Source organism: Balaenoptera musculus, chromosome 12, assembly GCF_009873245.2.
Source record: "Balaenoptera musculus isolate JJ_BM4_2016_0621 chromosome 12, mBalMus1.pri.v3, whole genome shotgun sequence".
NCBI classification, from domain to species: domain Eukaryota; kingdom Metazoa; phylum Chordata; class Mammalia; order Artiodactyla; family Balaenopteridae; genus Balaenoptera; species Balaenoptera musculus.
Window position 1 is genome coordinate 30,189,835 of NC_045796.1, and position 17,710 is coordinate 30,207,544.

General features: G+C 36.5%; 1 protein-coding gene across 11 annotated transcripts in view; it reads right to left on the reverse strand.

Annotated features, from left to right (window-relative positions):
- Window positions 1-2,586: 2,586 nt before the first annotated feature.
- EYA4 (EYA transcriptional coactivator and phosphatase 4) overlaps window positions 2,587-17,710 on the reverse strand; it is a 294,585-nt gene continuing 279,461 nt past the window's right edge. For 4 of the 11 annotated variants that reach the window (XM_036871466.1, XM_036871465.1, XM_036871464.1 and 1 more), the window contains 4 exons: window positions 15,315-15,429; window positions 11,240-11,361; window positions 9,099-9,198; window positions 2,587-5,771 (listed from right to left, as the gene is read on the reverse strand). In XM_036871466.1, the coding sequence (XP_036727361.1) occupies window positions 5,558-5,771; window positions 9,099-9,198; window positions 11,240-11,361; window positions 15,315-15,429 (551 nt within the window). In that variant the 3' untranslated portion in view covers window positions 2,587-5,557. Of the gene's footprint in view, window positions 5,772-9,097; window positions 9,199-9,236; window positions 9,338-11,239; window positions 11,362-15,314; window positions 15,430-17,710 lie in introns of all 11 variants that reach the window. The other 7 variants (XM_036871469.1, XM_036871471.1, XM_036871475.1 and 4 more) reach the window with 3 other exon arrangements.

Below are 17,710 nucleotides of genomic sequence, written 5' to 3' on the forward strand. Positions count from 1 at the left end.
CCAGTGGAGTTCCAGCTTGGAAATCATCTTGTCCAGGAATTCTCCCTTTGTGGGCTGGTCAGGTGCATATGCAAGTTACTGGCCACGTACCATGTGCTTACCCATCGTGGCACCTTTCACACACTGTCTTCACACCCTCCACCACCGAACCGAGGGTCAGGAGTGTGGTGAGTTCACGGTCAGCCCTACCAGCTGTGGTTCTGTGAAGACTGACTTGGTGGCTCTTCCACCTCCTCCAACACATGCTCTCATTCAATTCTTTGTATTTCCCGGAAGGCTCCCCAGAGAACTAGATTGACATCATCATCGCAGCTCCCAGGCACAAAACTCTAAGACTTCATGACTACAAAGGACAATACAGGGCCCTTTAGCTGTAGAGACAGTGTCCGCACAAGCCCCAGTCAAAAAGTATTTCATGGGGATGCAAAATGAGCATCTGGCTTGTATATATCTGCTTTGTCAGAGATTTCTTAGCACATTATGTCTTCACATTTTTCAAACTCTGTGCTAACACAATCCTGGAAGATCCTCTGGAGGGTCAGGCATTTAAAGTCAGAGCTTGGAATTATTTTTGCTGTGTGCAAACATCTTTCTTGGCCAGAGTACATCCCCAGAATTGATTTTGGCTTGGTTAGATTTGAGAGGGCTTTGAGAAGTGACCAGTGAATGAGAATATAGGTATCACTACATCCAATAACTGATTTTTTTATAAATAAATGCAAACCATGCACAGATATTAAACAATGGTTACCTTTTGCTACCTAAGGAAAATCATACACTTCTCTTTCTTTCATTTTTTTGTTTCTGGGATTCAGCATCATGAACCACAGAGTTTGCATAGATCTGATTTTTACATAATATTTTGTGGCTTTTTTTTTTTTAACTTTTAAATTTATTTATTTATTTTTGGCTGTGTTGAGTCTTCGTTTCTGTGCGAGGGCTTTCTCCAGTTGTGGCAAGCGGGGGCCACTCTTCATCGCGGTGCGCGGGCCTCTTACTATCGCGGCCTTATTGCGGAGCACAGGCTCCAGACGCGCAGGGTCAGTAATTGTGGCTCACGGGCCCAGCTGCTCCACGGCACGTGGGATCTTCCCAGACCAGGGCTCGAACCCGTGTCCCCTGCATTGGCAGGCAGACTCTCAACCACTGCGCCACCAGGGAAGCCCTATTTTGTGGCTTTAAGTAATTTAAATCAACTAAATCTACTGATGTTGCATGTTATTTTTTTAAAGAAAAGAGTAAAAGGAAGAGGAAGAAATCATTGATTCATTATGAACTTTTTTTTTTCCTCATGTATAACTTTTCAGCTCATGTATAACTTTTTTTCCAAATACACCTTTGCTTATGGCCATCCTTGCTCTTTATTTTCATGAATTATTAGGTCAGTAAACACTCCAGCTAAGTTATAAAAATTTACATTGGTCCCATCTACACTTACCTGTATGTTTTCTTTTTCTTCTTTTTTTAAAAAATCTAACTCTACCATTTTAAATTTCTTTAATTTCAAACCAGGATCATATAGATGTTTTCCTGTGGTTTATGCATTCACTCAACAAATGTTTTTTGAGTACCTATGATATGCCAGACACTTTCTTAGATGCTGGTTATACAGAAGTTAACAAAACAAAACAACACAAATGCCTGCCTTCACAGAACATACATTCTAGTAGGTGAGTCATCTAATACAAAAGAGAAATAAAATATGTGTCATGTTGGATAACTGTATGTATAAGGACTAAGTATTATTTAACAGTAAAGCAGGGAAATGACAGAAGTGTTGGATGAGCATGGGCAGTTTTAGAGATGAGGACCTACATCAATTTGGAGGGTGATATTTTAAAAAGTTGTGAAAGAGGTTGGTCTGAAACTTCCCTTTGGTTTGCATTTGAACAACAGACTTGCAAGTAAATCAATACTGTACACAAGGCAGTAAAGGAGCTGTTATATCTGTTTCAGGAAAACATTCCTTTATCACTCTTGGAAGCTACTTATAAACCATGTTCCATATTCATCTAAAGGGAACTTGCTTTAAATATTCTAAATGGTATTATTTTATCACTAATGATACATCTATCACTAATGTCGTCACTGTCACTAGTGACTACATTATGCATTATACCTTAATGTAACTACCTGTATGTAAAAAACTATGTACTCACATCTTTTTCAGTACATCAGCCCACTTTTAGTCTTAATTAGTGACATTTTACTGTGTTGCAGCTCAGCTTGCCTTAACTGCAAACCATGCAATTTAGGGCACAAACAAGGGAAGGTAAGAAGACAGCAAGAAGCCTAAATACAAATTTCACGTTATTTAGAATCAAGCTTAATACACACAACAGAAACTCTACGACATGGAGGGTGAAGAAAATGAAATCATTTCCAAAGGTATTTATTGAGAAATAGTAAAGATATACATATTTTTACAAGCTTTTAATATTAATTTACATTTCTTTAAATTATGTAGGCCCCAATAATCTATACTTTACTAATACGTAACAGAAACCCTTGACTTTGTTAGATTTCCATAATGCTACCATAGTTGGGAGTCAAAAATGCAACTTTGGCTCAAGATGCTTGTTTGTCTTTAAAAGAAATACTAAATGCCATATTCACTGAGAATGCAGGCTTGTCATAAACAAATGTGCATTAAAAAAAACCCAAAAAAACCTTCATACTGAGCATGCTGTTGACACTATTTGGAATCTTAGCTCACCAGAGACTAAGGGAAAAAACATTTTTAGAGTGTTATTATCTACTTTTTGTGCACAAATTGCATGATACTAAAATATTTTTTTGCCTCTGAATTTGATTTACAAATCTTTGCAGGGTGTAATGACTTAATCTTGTCTGTGACACTATTGTAGCTGGGCCACCTGTTTTGCTATTCTTCAGGTGTAACACGAGGTGGTTACCTGTCCCGGTGATATCACAAGTTTGTACATATAGGAACCAAAAACCCATGTCCGTGACAAAACATTTCAAATTGGTTTATAATAAGGCACAATATTCTATATGTCAACAGAACATGGAAACTTCCAAAGGGGCTTTTTTGTTTGTTGGTTTATCTTTTGTTTTTAAGATCGGAAAGGAATAGGATCTTGGGTTCCTAGGGGGGGAAGAGAAGCGTTCTAGCCTGAGCATGCTCAAGGTCACAGGACAAACTGTGATGTGGGCTCACTGGCCTGCACCACGGTGGTGCCAGGTGAACTGTTCTCCGACAACCTAGCATTTAGGTTTTAGGCTGGCAGCCTCTTCTGAACACATCATCATCGGCGAAGAGGTCTGTGAGAAATAGCACTGCTGATGTAATCAGTGACTTTTCTCTTTGCCCTGTAAAGGGGTGTTCCTTTCTGTACCTGCAGGTTTAGCAGCATAAGAAGCCTTGCCTGTTTGATACGAAAAAAAGAGTGAAAAATCTCGATGTAATGCCAAAATTCTATCATTTAAAGAACCTGGCTCTACAGTAAAGATAATTTTGCTTTGTTCACAGTAATAAATATTTAAGGTTTTAGTGCACAAAATAGAATTATGTATTGATAATTAATGCAGCTCTTTAATTTTTTAAAACTACTATTTTCAAGCTAAAGGCCAATAGAAATATAAGATTTATTATTATTATTATTATTATTATTATTATTAAGTATTCCAACCTTAATTTGTCTGCAACAGTACTTGGTGCAGAGGTAGCCAAAAGCTACAAAATTTAAAGATTAAGATTAAGGTCTACATGTGATGAAACCACAACCTTAAAATCTGCAAAATAGGGTCTCAAGCTCTTTCTGCCCAATGTAAACATGGCCTTAGCATACAGTAAAGAAATACAGGTTTATAGCCTGGAAAATAAAATCACATTTCCATAGCAAATGTTGTGATCAGTGTACAAAGCACCAATCATTTGGGAACCACCGAAGCCTCAGATGATGGATTATCATGGACCAGCCTCTGGTTAGGAGCACTGCTTAGTAGCTGGATGGCAAGTTCCACACTGTGACATTTTAAACACAGAACTGCAGGTGTAGACACCTTTAAAACACTCCTAGATCTTGAAGTCTTAAATTTCCACAAGGGAAATCATGTCATACGAAATGACAGGAGAACCTGTATCGTGTTCCTAACATGGGCTACACACCAAGAAAAAAAAACATGCAAACACAACGATGACAGGCTCTCCTTGCAATGAATGAAGTCCATTGTGCAGTAATGGTACAGCCAGAAACTAAGGTACGCAGGTCTGTAATGGAGAGAAACTGGATGGATGTGTTAAGACAGAGAACCAGATACTATTTCACTGTTGTAACTTCAGTAATGCTGCCAAGATCTGGCTCACTTGTTAATTTATTTTATGATGATAGTCTAGGTAAAATTTTCATTGATTCACTTCTTTCCTTAGAAACCGTCTGGGGCATTCACCTTCCACTACTGATGACACCTCATTTTTGCAATGGCATTGGGAATAAATGCACTTAGCTTTATTTTAAGCCCTGTTCACCCAATGTGAATTTTAAGCCATGTTCGTGCATATTCTAAGAAAGTTTGGGTGATATTTGCTTATGATTTTCATCAGAATATTTTCCTCTATACAACCTAGACGTATCAACAAGTCAAACTCCAAATAGTATAGGTCATCATGAGTGTGGCTCTTAGTTTTCTCCAGTAAAACTGTAGAAAGGGTACTCGAGGTTTCAACATACATTTCACTTTCTAAGTAAAGGTCCCACAGTCTTTCCCAAACCTTCTGCTTCTGGTTGGATGCACAAATAGTTGCCTCATACAATTATTGGAATTATTAAGAACCCAAATAAAACACAAGCTTTCCTTTATTATTATTGTTTTCTTATTGCAACAAATACTCAGTTTCTTGCTGATGCATTATTAAGCTTTGATAGCTTGAATTTTAAATTTGGTCATCTTAAGAATGATCACAAAGGTTTTTGTTCTTCATTATCTACAGAGGTTTTAACCAAAGTTACATTGTAACACACAAATGCTGTCTTGTCTTTAAGGCACAACACATCAGTATGAACATTCTGTTTGCCAAACTTAAAAAAGAGACATGATTAGATTCCCATTTCCCCTCCCACTACCCTCCCCGACAAATGAAAGAAAAATTGCATCCACTTTCAAAGTCAGCTGCTAATAAAGTCACAGTAAATTACTTTCATCAATAATTTACACAAATTACAGGTCTAGATAGGACTGTCCTTACACAGTCTGAGTGCATTCCAATTCAGATTTTCTGGGCTAGGTAGGCTAAAGTCAGATTCAAACCTCAGGGCTGAGAAGATCTCCCATTTTGAGGAATGTTGTTGAACCTTGTCAGACGGAGCCTGTGTTGGTGCTTTGCCAGGGTGAGAGCTCTTTGCTAAAGCTGTTATTTCCAGTTAGGACTCATTCGGTGTGTACCAGCAACCTCCGCAGATTTTTTTTTTTAAACCATTAAAGTGTTGTAAATATAAGACCATAGAGCTTCCTTTCTGTAGCACTAAAGTTTAATTCCATTCAGCAATCTGAATTCTTCATTCTGGAATTCTCATTCCAAATATGATTTCATCCTTTAAGACAATTTATATGTGTAAAGCCAGAGGCATTGAATCACACATAAAAATTCAGTGTACTTGAAATATAAAAAAAAAACAAAAAAACAAAAAAAACAAAAAAAAACGGATCTCCAGCTAGAGAACACAGTTACAAATACTCTAATTCCAGTGCTTGATGTAGAGCCAAGAGGTCTGAATGACTTGATATCCTCCAAAAGGGCATATTGTGCTGTGTGGTTAAGAGAGGGAGGGATGGGAGAGAGAAGGGGAAGGGATGGAGAGAGAGCATAACTATTATCTCAGTGAAGCAGCGGTCCACACAAGGAAGTGTAGTTCACCCAAGTTCAAGGGAGGGAGTTTAAGGGAGGGATGATCATATTTGAAGGCTTGGTAGTATCAATGTGGTATTGTCAAAATAATAGAGAAATAGATCTGATCTGGATTTTAATGATAATAAAAGAAGGTAATAAGATTTCTTAAGTAGTTTAATATTTATTTTGGAAAGTATCATTACTAATATCAGCATCCGGGAAAGCAAGCTGAGCATCAAAATCCTATGTGGCTGGAGGAAAACAAATTTTACTTACTACATCACTCCTTAAGGTCCATCTCTCAGAAAAAATGATAAACTTCCTAAATCCAAGGCTTTTTTTCTCTTTGAGAGGAAGAGGGTGAATTCCTCTCTACATTAAAAAATAATTTGAAGCTGGACTATATAAGGTAGAAAAAAAATGTGGGGATGATCAAGTTTCTTACTTGCCTGGGGTAAGTAATAATTTAAGCCAGCAGAGTTGACCTGATTTATTTCCTTGGTGTGGGATTGAGGGAAAGCACTCCAGAATGCATGCTCAAGGGGGAGATATCACCCCCTTAAGGGGACAAAAATGAGTTTTTGTGGGGAAAAAATTCTTAGATATTACAATGGTTTGTGGCTCTCCAAAGCTATACCAGTAATGGTATATGCGTGGTATTAAAATTTCATGAAGGGTTGTGATTAGGAAAAAAATGTCTAAAAATACTTCATTGTGGACAATAATGAAAAAAAAGAAATAATGCACTATAGCAATTAACAAAATCAAAGCTTTATTTGTAAGTTTGGGCTGATCACATCTTGTAGAATATATATTTGCATGTAAAATGGAAATATATATATATTATATGTAACATGGAAAAGACACTTTATTATAAAAATTAATAATTCAAATAATAATCACTATTGTTATATAGTTTTTTACTGCCCAATATGGTAGCCACTAGCCCAATATGGCTATTGAGCACTCAAAATGCGGCAAGTCCAGTTCAAAATACACACTGGATTTCGAAGACTTAGAATTGTTTTAAAAATGTAAATATCACATGAATAGTTTTTATACTTATTAGGTGTTTAGACAACAACATTTTGAGTATATTGGTACATTATTAGAACTAATTCTACCTGTCTCTCTTTTTAATTTTTTTAAACACAGCTTCCAAAAAATTTAAAATTACAAATATGGCTCACATCATGTATTTCTATAGGGGAGTTCAGTTGTAAACTTTGAAATTTCTTCTTAGATTTACAAAACAAACTATGCTTTTGGGTCAAATTAAAGCACAAAATTCACTTAGAAGTAACTTTTTAAAAATTCAGCTCAGATCTATTTGTAATAGCAAAATAGTACTTTATATTTTTGCACATGCGATTACAGCTACATCCAAAGAAGAGCATGCATTCTGGATACTAGAGAAACCAACCACCTGTGTTTCAAAATAGAATTATAAGCCTTCACCATCACCAAAACTGTACCTACATAAACAACCATTTGGAAATAGCATTCTAACCAAGGTTCTTATCCACTTGGAGTCATGCCTTTTTCTCCTGAAGTTTTGGGTTTAAAGCCGAAGGTGTTAACAACTGGTATACCAAGTCTAGTTTTCACGCCACGCATAAATGGGGTTGACTTTATAAGTTTTAACTTTCAAAGGCATATACTGTTTCTGGTTTGGAAAAGTGAATTTTATTAGCCCTGACCTAGGTGTGTGTGAATTTCACATAGGCTAAAAGACATGTAAAATGCTTGCTATGGTGGCCGCACTGACTGCTCTTTGTTTTGTGTAATTATGGTGCCAATATGAAAAATTGAAACAACAAGGACTCAGGACACTGACAAACTCCAGAAGATATTTCAACTGTGTGCAACCGGAAGGATTTCAAGTGGTCGTCAGCTTGGGTCACTGACACTGCTAATTAAGACCGAGGGGCACTGTGGGAGGATGAGTCTGAAACAACTCTCTTAATGTTATGGAAAAGCATGGAATATTTCAAGTATGGCTTCCAACGCGTCACCAAACCTTCTAAAGTGGAAGCTCCTTCTTTTTCTTCATTTTGCATGATTTGTATTGACTACAAACATAAATCATATCTTTTATCTTTCTAGTATCACTATAGACTTTCCTAGGAAACTGTTTGTTTTTTTTTGGGAGGAGGGCGAGGGGGGACAGAAATCAGATAAACACTCCAGCACATGCAAGTGTTTAGTGAAGTCTTTATCAGATGATGATTTGAAATCTCCTCAGGATAATAAAGACAATATTCTTTCTATGTAAAACAATATATGCTGACATGTCATTGTTCAACAATACTTATTCATCATTTTGCTTTGTTTTATAAATTACATCACTGTAATCCTGGCTAGATGATATTTTGCTATCAATCAGTGAAGGAAGCAGTAGATCTCAGTGTTGTGTTGATTGATAGTCTGGTATCTGGGGCCTATCTTGATATCATTCTCCTTTTGATGCTGGACCAACCAGTTAATGGTTTTTTAATTGCCTTGATTTTTTCAGAAATATGGGCCAGATGAAAAGGCTGATTTAAATACCTAGGGCCTATGAGATCTTCTGAATATATTCAAAGCCAGGTGCTTGGCTTCAATCAAGTACCAATGACTCACCAAAACAAATAACACTCTTCTAGAAGATGTAAGGGACATTGCCTCTAAGTCTCTATAACAAGTTGGCACAAAAGGATTTGAATAATATATCCCACTCCAATAGCATTTATTAACTTCTCGAGTAAGTTTTTTTCTTCATCTATTAAAGCTACCCTCAGATTTATCATCATGGGGCATAATTAGTACTAGGCACTCGCAAGGACCATATGGCATAGAGGATGGATGGGAAAAGGGTAAGAATTGAGCCACTCACATGGCTTTCTATGGAGCTCGTTAAGAGTCTTTAATCTTGTTGAACTTCATGTGCTCAAAAATGGGTTTTTTCCCCCATCTTTCTTATATCTGTGTGTATTACACACACACACACACACACAAACACACATAAGCACACACACAAATAAATGTAACTAAATGTTCCTACATTTCCTATGAAGTTTCAGGCAAAAAAAATGCTAGACTCCAAATGGTTTATTTTAATGTAAGTACTGACCTTCTCATGCTCTTACTGCTTTGCATCTATAAATTTAAATCATTTGTCAAGCTGCCATTGGGCCAAACTACAGGAATGCAAACAAAAAAGCTTGCATTAGAAGTATCACACCAACATTGTTTGAAACAGGTTACCTTTTTTGCTGCCTGTTCTTCTTCTACACCATCCCCAATTACAACATATACTACTTTTCTGCCAAACCTTTGCATTATTCGTTCAAAGCAACTTTCTTTTCCTGGAAGATAAACAAGATAAAGTTCAGAGTGAAGTTACCTGGTTAGCGGCATGCTCCTCATCTCGGCCATCTCCAATCACAACATAAGTTATGTTAGTGCCAAATCTGGACACTATACGCTCAAAACAGCTTTCCTTGCCTGAAAAACAATGCACTGCTTATTCTTCCAGCCATTGCATTCATTAACCTAAAGATTCATAAAGTGTTAAGTTACTTTCTCTTGAACATCAATCACTTAAACTCGCTTGCAAACTCTGGGTTTATGAAATCAACAAATATGGTTGAATACTCTAAGTCTTTACTTAAGACAGATTATTAAATGAATGTATTTCACACTCCAAAAAAAGTCAGTAGGGCTAAGTATCTAATCAGAAAAAATGTTTATATCTTTTTGATATCTTTCAGTCCATCAAAAGACTATAGGAACAACTTTACAAGCCACTATCAGTTTTTACATTTATTTGTGTAATTCTACATTCTATCTAGTTTGTTTTAAGTAGTATAGACAAGTCAGCTAAAATTATTACTGTGAAAAATTGAAGGTTCACCTAGAACGAAAGAGGAAATACTAAGATAGGGATTTATCTTGATAAACAATTCCTTTCTTCAAGTGGCTGGGAGCTAGTCTGCTCAGATTAATTGTACGAAGGGTGCTATTTGCTTGGGCCACAGTACTGGTGACACTAGTATCCTCTGATCGCACTGTGGGAATAACACCACAGAATTTCTACATGTTCTTTGTTTTTACAACACTGGCATTATTCTCTGAATTTCATTCCCAGCATGTTCATTCAGTCATGGCTACTTTTTCACTTTTTCTTACTCTGATAGTTCAGAACTCCAAAAAATACTAGCTTAAAGGGAAAAATAGAAATGATTTGTTTTCAGATTAAAGATAAGGAACAATTTGGCCAATAAGAAAGAATGTCGTCCTTACCAGAGGAAATGTTTATGCTTGCGTAAAACTACTTGATTTGTCAAAAAGCAGAATCAGGTTCGATGTATTAATCCTGCTAGCATAAATATACTTATATGAAAAATGAATGGGATTGGTACCAGGGCTCTGAATTGCAGTGCTTAGGAGAATGAGGAATTTACTTTATGAAAGCTTGGCTCTCTTTAACTATACTCCCAAAACAGCTGTAGCTGGGGGCTCTTTTTGCCTGTGCCAATATCAGAACTCAGCAAGGCCCAGGGCAGGTTATTTCTGGTAGGGGATTTTAGGATTCTGAACTCTTGTCAAGCTGCCAGAGCCTAAGTGTGTTGACCTTCAGGGCACATTGTACAACCCATCTATTTCCCCAGGCATTTCCTTGACAGATGACAGAATACATGAGTTGTTTTCTTTTAACTCTTTCAAGATGGCAGAAGTTGATGAGCTTTTGTTTTTGAAAGTTTATTAGAAGTCTTAGTGCAGGTGAAAGGCACTTAAAGTCAAAGATGGCTCCACAGATAGCTATGATCTACATAAACAAGGTTGTAGTTCTTTGATTGCTACTGAACGTTTCTGGAAATGTGGATTTCCAGCCATTCATATGTTATGAATGCTCCAATTATGTTTTCTGATTCATGAATTTCTTTTTTTCCCTGGAATTAAGGTTACTAGTTCAATCCATCTGACTCCCTTATAATGCCAAAACAGTATTTTTATCTTAGATCTAGATTATTGCATATGCAAGGATGTAATACCATATACCATATTAGGTAAAATATTAAATACTATAGCTAAAGGTACTGTATATTATTTAGATAACATGTGCCATAATGAAATACAAATATAATATAAATGTATATGTATATATAAAGAGTCAGAACTATCCAGATACTGAGTTCAGAATTTCATAGGCAACAGTTTTCATAAAGTTTGCACATTCTCATAGAGTTGCAGGGGACTTTGTTATTTGAGCTCTATTCAAATTTGCTTGATATTCTTATAGCAAAATTGATGAAAGAGGGAATCATGTGGAGACACACATTAAGAAAATCCCCCAAAACACAGATATGAACATATTTCACACAGAGTTAGAAATAATTTTCTTACCTATTTTAGTTGCACTGTAAATATTCTCAATGGGAAAAGCACCTCCTAAACTATAGAGTAGAACCTTCGCAAGTGCTGGGATCAGCTGCGTTGTTGTTACCAAGACATTTACGCAGTTACTCCTAAGATGAGGAGGAAACAGGCATTTTTGTTTTCTAATACTAGATAACTTCTAATAGTACAAATTTTAAATTATCCTGCAGTCTTTCAATTCCATAATGAACAGCCCCTGATAACCTACCCTTTCAATATTCAACAGTTGTTTATGGTACCTATCACCCAGTAGGCACAATACCAGATGCCAGAAATACATCCCAAAATGAAGGAAGTGAAGGAAAATAAGTTTGCCCTCCTACCCAGATCACAAGCTAGACAGGGAGGGAGACAAGTAAATAGACCCCTGCGAATAAGAAATGTGTTCTATAACCAAGATCTCCTCAGGTCCCTGTGGAACCTCACAGAAGGATCCCTACCTCGGCCAGTGGCAATCATGGAAAGATCATTAAAGGGGGCATGGCTTACCTCTGAGTTTTACAAGTATGCACATCAGCAGTTTTCATAAAATTTGCACATATACCAAGAGTCACAGGGGACTTTGTTATTTGATGCAGGTAAGGTATTTTTTAGGGTGATAGGACTCCATGTCCCAGAGTTTTTAGAGCCTGGGAAAGTAGAGGACACAGGAAGGGAGGAGGTGATGGGATGTGTAAGAGGAGTTTTTGGATTTTGTGCAAGAAACAGCCCAGAAAGTCCCAATCAAGGTACTGACAAATGGTGCATCTTGAAGAAGTAAAAATAGAGAGGATTCTTATTTAGAACAGAAGGGGTTGAGTCCCTGAATCTCCTTCTAACAACCAAGGGCAAACTGCATTTAATGGGCCTTGTTTTAATCCATCTACTAAGGCCTTACCCTTTGAGAGTGAGAATCTCCCACTCTGCAATTTACATCTGTTTCTTTCACAGTAGCACAGGATGGGGGGTGAGGGTGCAGTGGGGAAGGTGAGATAAAGGAAACACCAAGAGAGGGGAGACTGTTAGCCTGAGTTAGGGAAAAGAATGGACTGTGGCCCTTCCTTCTGGATTACAGGGAAATTGAGCTGTCCCGCCTGGAGGGGCTCAAACCACACACCTGAAACTGGGAATCAGAAGGCATATAGCTATGCACCTTTCTCTACTAGATATTTTGTATCACGAGCCTTTAATACATATTTGTAAGGGCCGATACAATATTCTCTAGAATTCTGCAGACTGATTTTCAGAAAACTGGTCTCAAGGGCAACTTAGAAGGACAAGTTGAGCACTAAATTATCATAGGTATGTATATGCTCAGCCCCCAGTACTCTTCATATTATGCTTTATGTTCTTTAGACATATCATGCGTAAAGAAGACTACAATTTATTTAAAAACAATTATAAAACCTTTATAACGATAGCCTTTTAAAACATTTTCATTTCTAAATTATCTCCATAGACACCTGATTTTTGTAATAGGAGCATTGACTCCTAGATACAAATGATGAGGTTATCAATTTATATGGGACAAAGAAACAAAGACTTCTAGAGGTAGAAGTTTAATAAGTATCATGAATACAATATTAAATTTTACTAATAAAAAAATAAAGAGCTAGAAAGTGACTTGCCTATGATCAGACAAAACTTCCCCAAATAATGGCAGACTACTAAGAATAATACACAAACACATTACTGTACTGTGACACAGGTTCTACATCATATTTCATCAAAATAAGATGTTATTCAATGTCATATATATATGAGTGTTACAGAATGAAAACATGGTGGAATAAAATAAAGCACAGGCTTTTTAAATTTATAGATGTGGTTTTGAAATCTAATAAATAAATTACAATCATTGCATATATTTATATGCAATTTATAATGCATTGTAATTTTCAATTACAAACATTGCATACATTTATAAATTGCATATATAGACATTTGTAAAATGCAGACAAATATAAAGAAGAAAATGAAAAGCACCAATTATTTAACCATCCAGAAATGATAACTGCTGTCCCCATTTTGTGCATTTATTTTCAGATTTTCAGTTTGCATATAGATTGTTTTCCCATTAGGATCATACTGTATGTGTAATCTTACATTTTACTTTTTTCATTTGTTTTTATCATGAGCCTATTTATATATGTCATATTGTCCATTATTCTCCCTCTCCAACAAAACATAATGTATGCAAACTACTCTATCTTGTGGCTGCACCACCATTTTTTAAAGTTAAGCTTAGTCACTAAGACGGTTTTGATTTCTCAGTATCATAAACAATGCTACCTTACATATAAATTTTTCCTATGCGTATGATTATGTCCTTTGACTACATTCCTAGAAGAGTAATTAGAGTCAGAGTGTACACACTTTGCTACAGACTCTGATATATAATTCAGCAGTGTTTGGTGTAAACATCTGCTTTTCTGACAGAGTTTGTGAAATTTACCAACAAGGTAATAGATGTGGATAAATTGGCAACTTTCGTGGTACTTAAAACTTCAGTGTACAATGATTTATTTTTCCCCTTCCTTTCCTTGTCATACATTTATTTATTTATTTATTTAGTTATATCACACACCCATGTGTTTAATAATAATCTATATATAATATACAATGGCTACACATAGATAATCTATATAACAATGTAATGTAATACCCTTTGGTTTTTAACTATCTAGGAGACCTCTTTAAAAATAATGAAAGCACCTTCTACATTTTACACACGATTTTAGGGGCTGCAGTCCTCACATCCCAGCTTCCTTGCCCTTTGGTCTCCATGTCTCTGTAACTGCACAGAGCTCACAAGGCGGCAAGTCCCATTTTAAAACAGCTTTAATTGTTAGACAATTCTTCCCACATGGAGCCAGAACCTCCCTTCCCTGGCTTCCTACTCATTGGGACCAACTCTCTCCTTCATAGATGCAGAGGGAAATGTAATTTATTTCCAGCCCAACATCTCAACTAGTTGAAATTGGTAACCTCGTTCCACACACGGCTCTTCTTCAGACTAAACTCCTTGGTTCCTCCCTCTGACTGTTCCTTTTATGTAGTTTCCACAGCCTAAACTCTTCTGGCCACTTTGCTGGACACAAGATGCTACAAATATGTCACAGCCCCTGTTGGAATGAGGTGCCCAGAACTGAGCAAAGTACTCTGTTCTGCTTCCCCAGCCTGACCCAGGAATCTACTGCCCCCTCCCCTCTCCATTTAGAGACTCTGCTATAAATGCAGTGGCTTGTCATGCCACAGGGTTAAAAGCCACGTGCGGGATATGGGACACACTCGTTTACTTCCGTGTTCTGATTAGACTCTCCTTTTACCCTTCTAAGGTTTCTCTGTATCTTGATTCAATCAGTCCAAATATTAGCTCTTCTCTGAATATTGTGTTACCCACACATTTGCTAAGCATGATTTTATTTATTCATCCAACACAGAAATAAAACTAAGGAATAGGATAGAACAAAGATTCATCCCCACCCTACTAGCTATCATGTTCCAGATTTATATTATTAATTAGCATTTACGGCACATGGTACACAACTAGTTATGTCAATTCAGTTCTATTATCTACACTAACAAGTCAGCATTTCACTGTTTGAACTAAACAACACAAAGGTTACAACTTTTTCAGGAGCTTTCTCTTGCTTTTTTTTGATGTGTTCAAATTATGTATATTCTCTATAATGGCATAAAAGACTTAAAAACATGCACTAATTGTATAAACAGTATTGTGTTTTTTGCCATCATCTTCTGTACTTTGTCACCAAAAGAGTGCTTTTTTTAAATTTGCAAGTCAAATGACATTCCCATGGGGTTTATCAGGGGTCATGAGGAGAGAACGGTAAAGAGATGGATCTGCCAGTTATTCTGAGAAGCAGCAACCCCCATCCTCCATCCCAACACACACACACACACACACACACACACACAGTGAATTTTAGGTCCCTTCAAACTCTAAAACAAATCTGGGAATTAAAACATTTTGATATATGCTATGCTATTAGAACTACATCTTCAATATAATAAATATAGAAACTGAAACAATACCACTTACCTAGTACTAATAATTGATAAAGATTTAAGTGCATTTGTTAGCCAGGAGTCCGTCAGACCTTCAATCTCAGCCCTCAACTGCAGCCACGCATCTCTCTTGGCGGGGCCAAGAAGTCCTGTAACACAGAAAAGTAGGGCAGAGTCAAGAGATGAACATTCTTCAGGGATGCCTAGTTTGGTCTTCCTTCCGTCTACTCCAGATGATTTTTATTCCCGCCTATATCAAAAAGAGAGAGATTGATATCAACACTGATCTTCCATTTCAGAATTGATTATCCATTGATTCATTCATTCCACAAACATTTATTGAACAACTTCTACACTTCACATTCTGGGCTAAAAATTAGGGATGTAACAGTGAAAGAGTGGGTCCCAGTCTCTGCCCTCACTGATGCTAGAATCTGGCACGGTGGATGCCAATCACCCGAGGAGCTTTGACAACTACTCCAGAAGACTGACAGGATAGGTCTGGAGAAGAAGTAGGGGTCTACCAGCCTAGGGATACAAACCTCAAATATTTTGGTTGTCTGAAAATGTTTAGTTTCTTAATAATCACAACCATTACCACTTGGAAAGAGTAATAATGACATTATCACATATAGCTATAGAGTTTTCTAGAATTTGTTTCTAATACTAGTGCTAAAGCTGTCAGAAATACGTTGTTTTGTAAAAAGGAATTAAGAATTTTGTTTAAAATCCTGAAGCCTATGATACAGCTATAGACGATGATTGAAAACTACATTGATGTTAGGATAAGAAAAGAAGTAGGCATACTAATTTTATTGAAAAAGCTGTTGCTTTCATGAGAAAACAAGATCATGTAAATCTATTAAAAAATAAAGTTCCTTAGGTAAATCATATTTCAGAATACTAAGAGTTCATTTATAGGTGGATAACTTTTTTTAAATAAATAAATAAATTTATTTATTTTTGCCTGTGTTGGGTCTTCGTTGCTGTGCACGGGCTTTTCTCTAGTTGCAGCGAGCGGGGGCTACTCTTTATTGCAATGCACGGGCTTCTCATTGCAGTGGCTTCTCTTGCTGTGGAGCATGGGATCTAGGAGCGAGGGCTTCAGTAGTTGTGACTTGCGGGCTCTAGAGTGTAGGCTCAGTAGTTGTGGCGCATGGGTTTAGTTGCTCCGCGGCATGCGGGATCTTCCCGGACCAGGGCTCGAACCCGTGTCCCCTACATTGGCAGGCGGATTCTTAACCACTGCGCCACCGGGGGAGTCCTCGGTGGATAACTTTTTAAACCAAAATTTATAGTTCCTACTGAGCCTCATTTGTCATTATTTCAATAAAGAGATGCTAACATATCACAAAAAATGGATTCATATCTCATTGTTTAAACTTTTTAAGCTATACGATTATTTACTAGTAATCTTGTTAATTTTAAAATAATTTTAATAATACCCTTTGAGAGGGAAATAATGACACGCCTGAATGATAAAAGTTAATCCAGATTTCCCAAAGGGATATTTATCTTAAAGTTAAAGTTATTACCCTCAATTGCTTTTAAATAGAATACCTATTTATTTGATTTTACAGAAGTGTCTTGTATAGAGTGTTAGAGTGAATTAGGAAACCTAAGTTGCCTGCCTAAACCCCTGGGCAGGTTAGTAGCCTGCAGGAGCCTATTTCTCATTTGGAAATAAAGATCTTCCATATCTAAGCTCCGTTTTGGTTCTAACATTATTACTGTCCATGGTTCTACATGTTTTGGTTCTCTTGTAGTTACTGAACATCTATTGAGCATCTATTATGTGCTTCAAGCTAGCTAGGCACTGGGATACAAGGCCAACAGACACACAGCCAACCTTAAGATGTGTATGGTGTAGTATATACTTTATAGATGAAAACTTTATTTACTATATTGTATTCTATGACATATATGTAAATATACACATGTATAGCATGCACAAATATATATTTAGCTGTCTTATTTCAATTTTAGATTCTGGTTTATACTCCTCAACCATCCCTCTTTTTTTAAAAAAGAGAAACAAACAAAAAGCCCTGAGAGAAGAATCTTAAGTGACCTCATAACTAATCCTACGATCTTGTTGCCCTAAAATTGATCCTAATGATAAAGACCATCAAGGTTTATTATACCAAGAAGCACATCTAAGATCTAAGTTTTGATATCACCTGTAATATATGAATGAGTACAAAATGGTTTAGATACTACTTACAGAGTATTTGAACTTATAAAAACCATGATATAGTTAACACTATACATGGCAAAGATACACTGTCAGATAATATGTAATTTTTGAAAGGATAAATTTAACTTGTTGAAGTCTTCAAAATGACATAAAGCACAGTTTGCATTTATTTTTGATAGCATTCCAGAAAGGTAATGATTGCTAACAACTCTGCTTCACTGACTAGGGCTCTT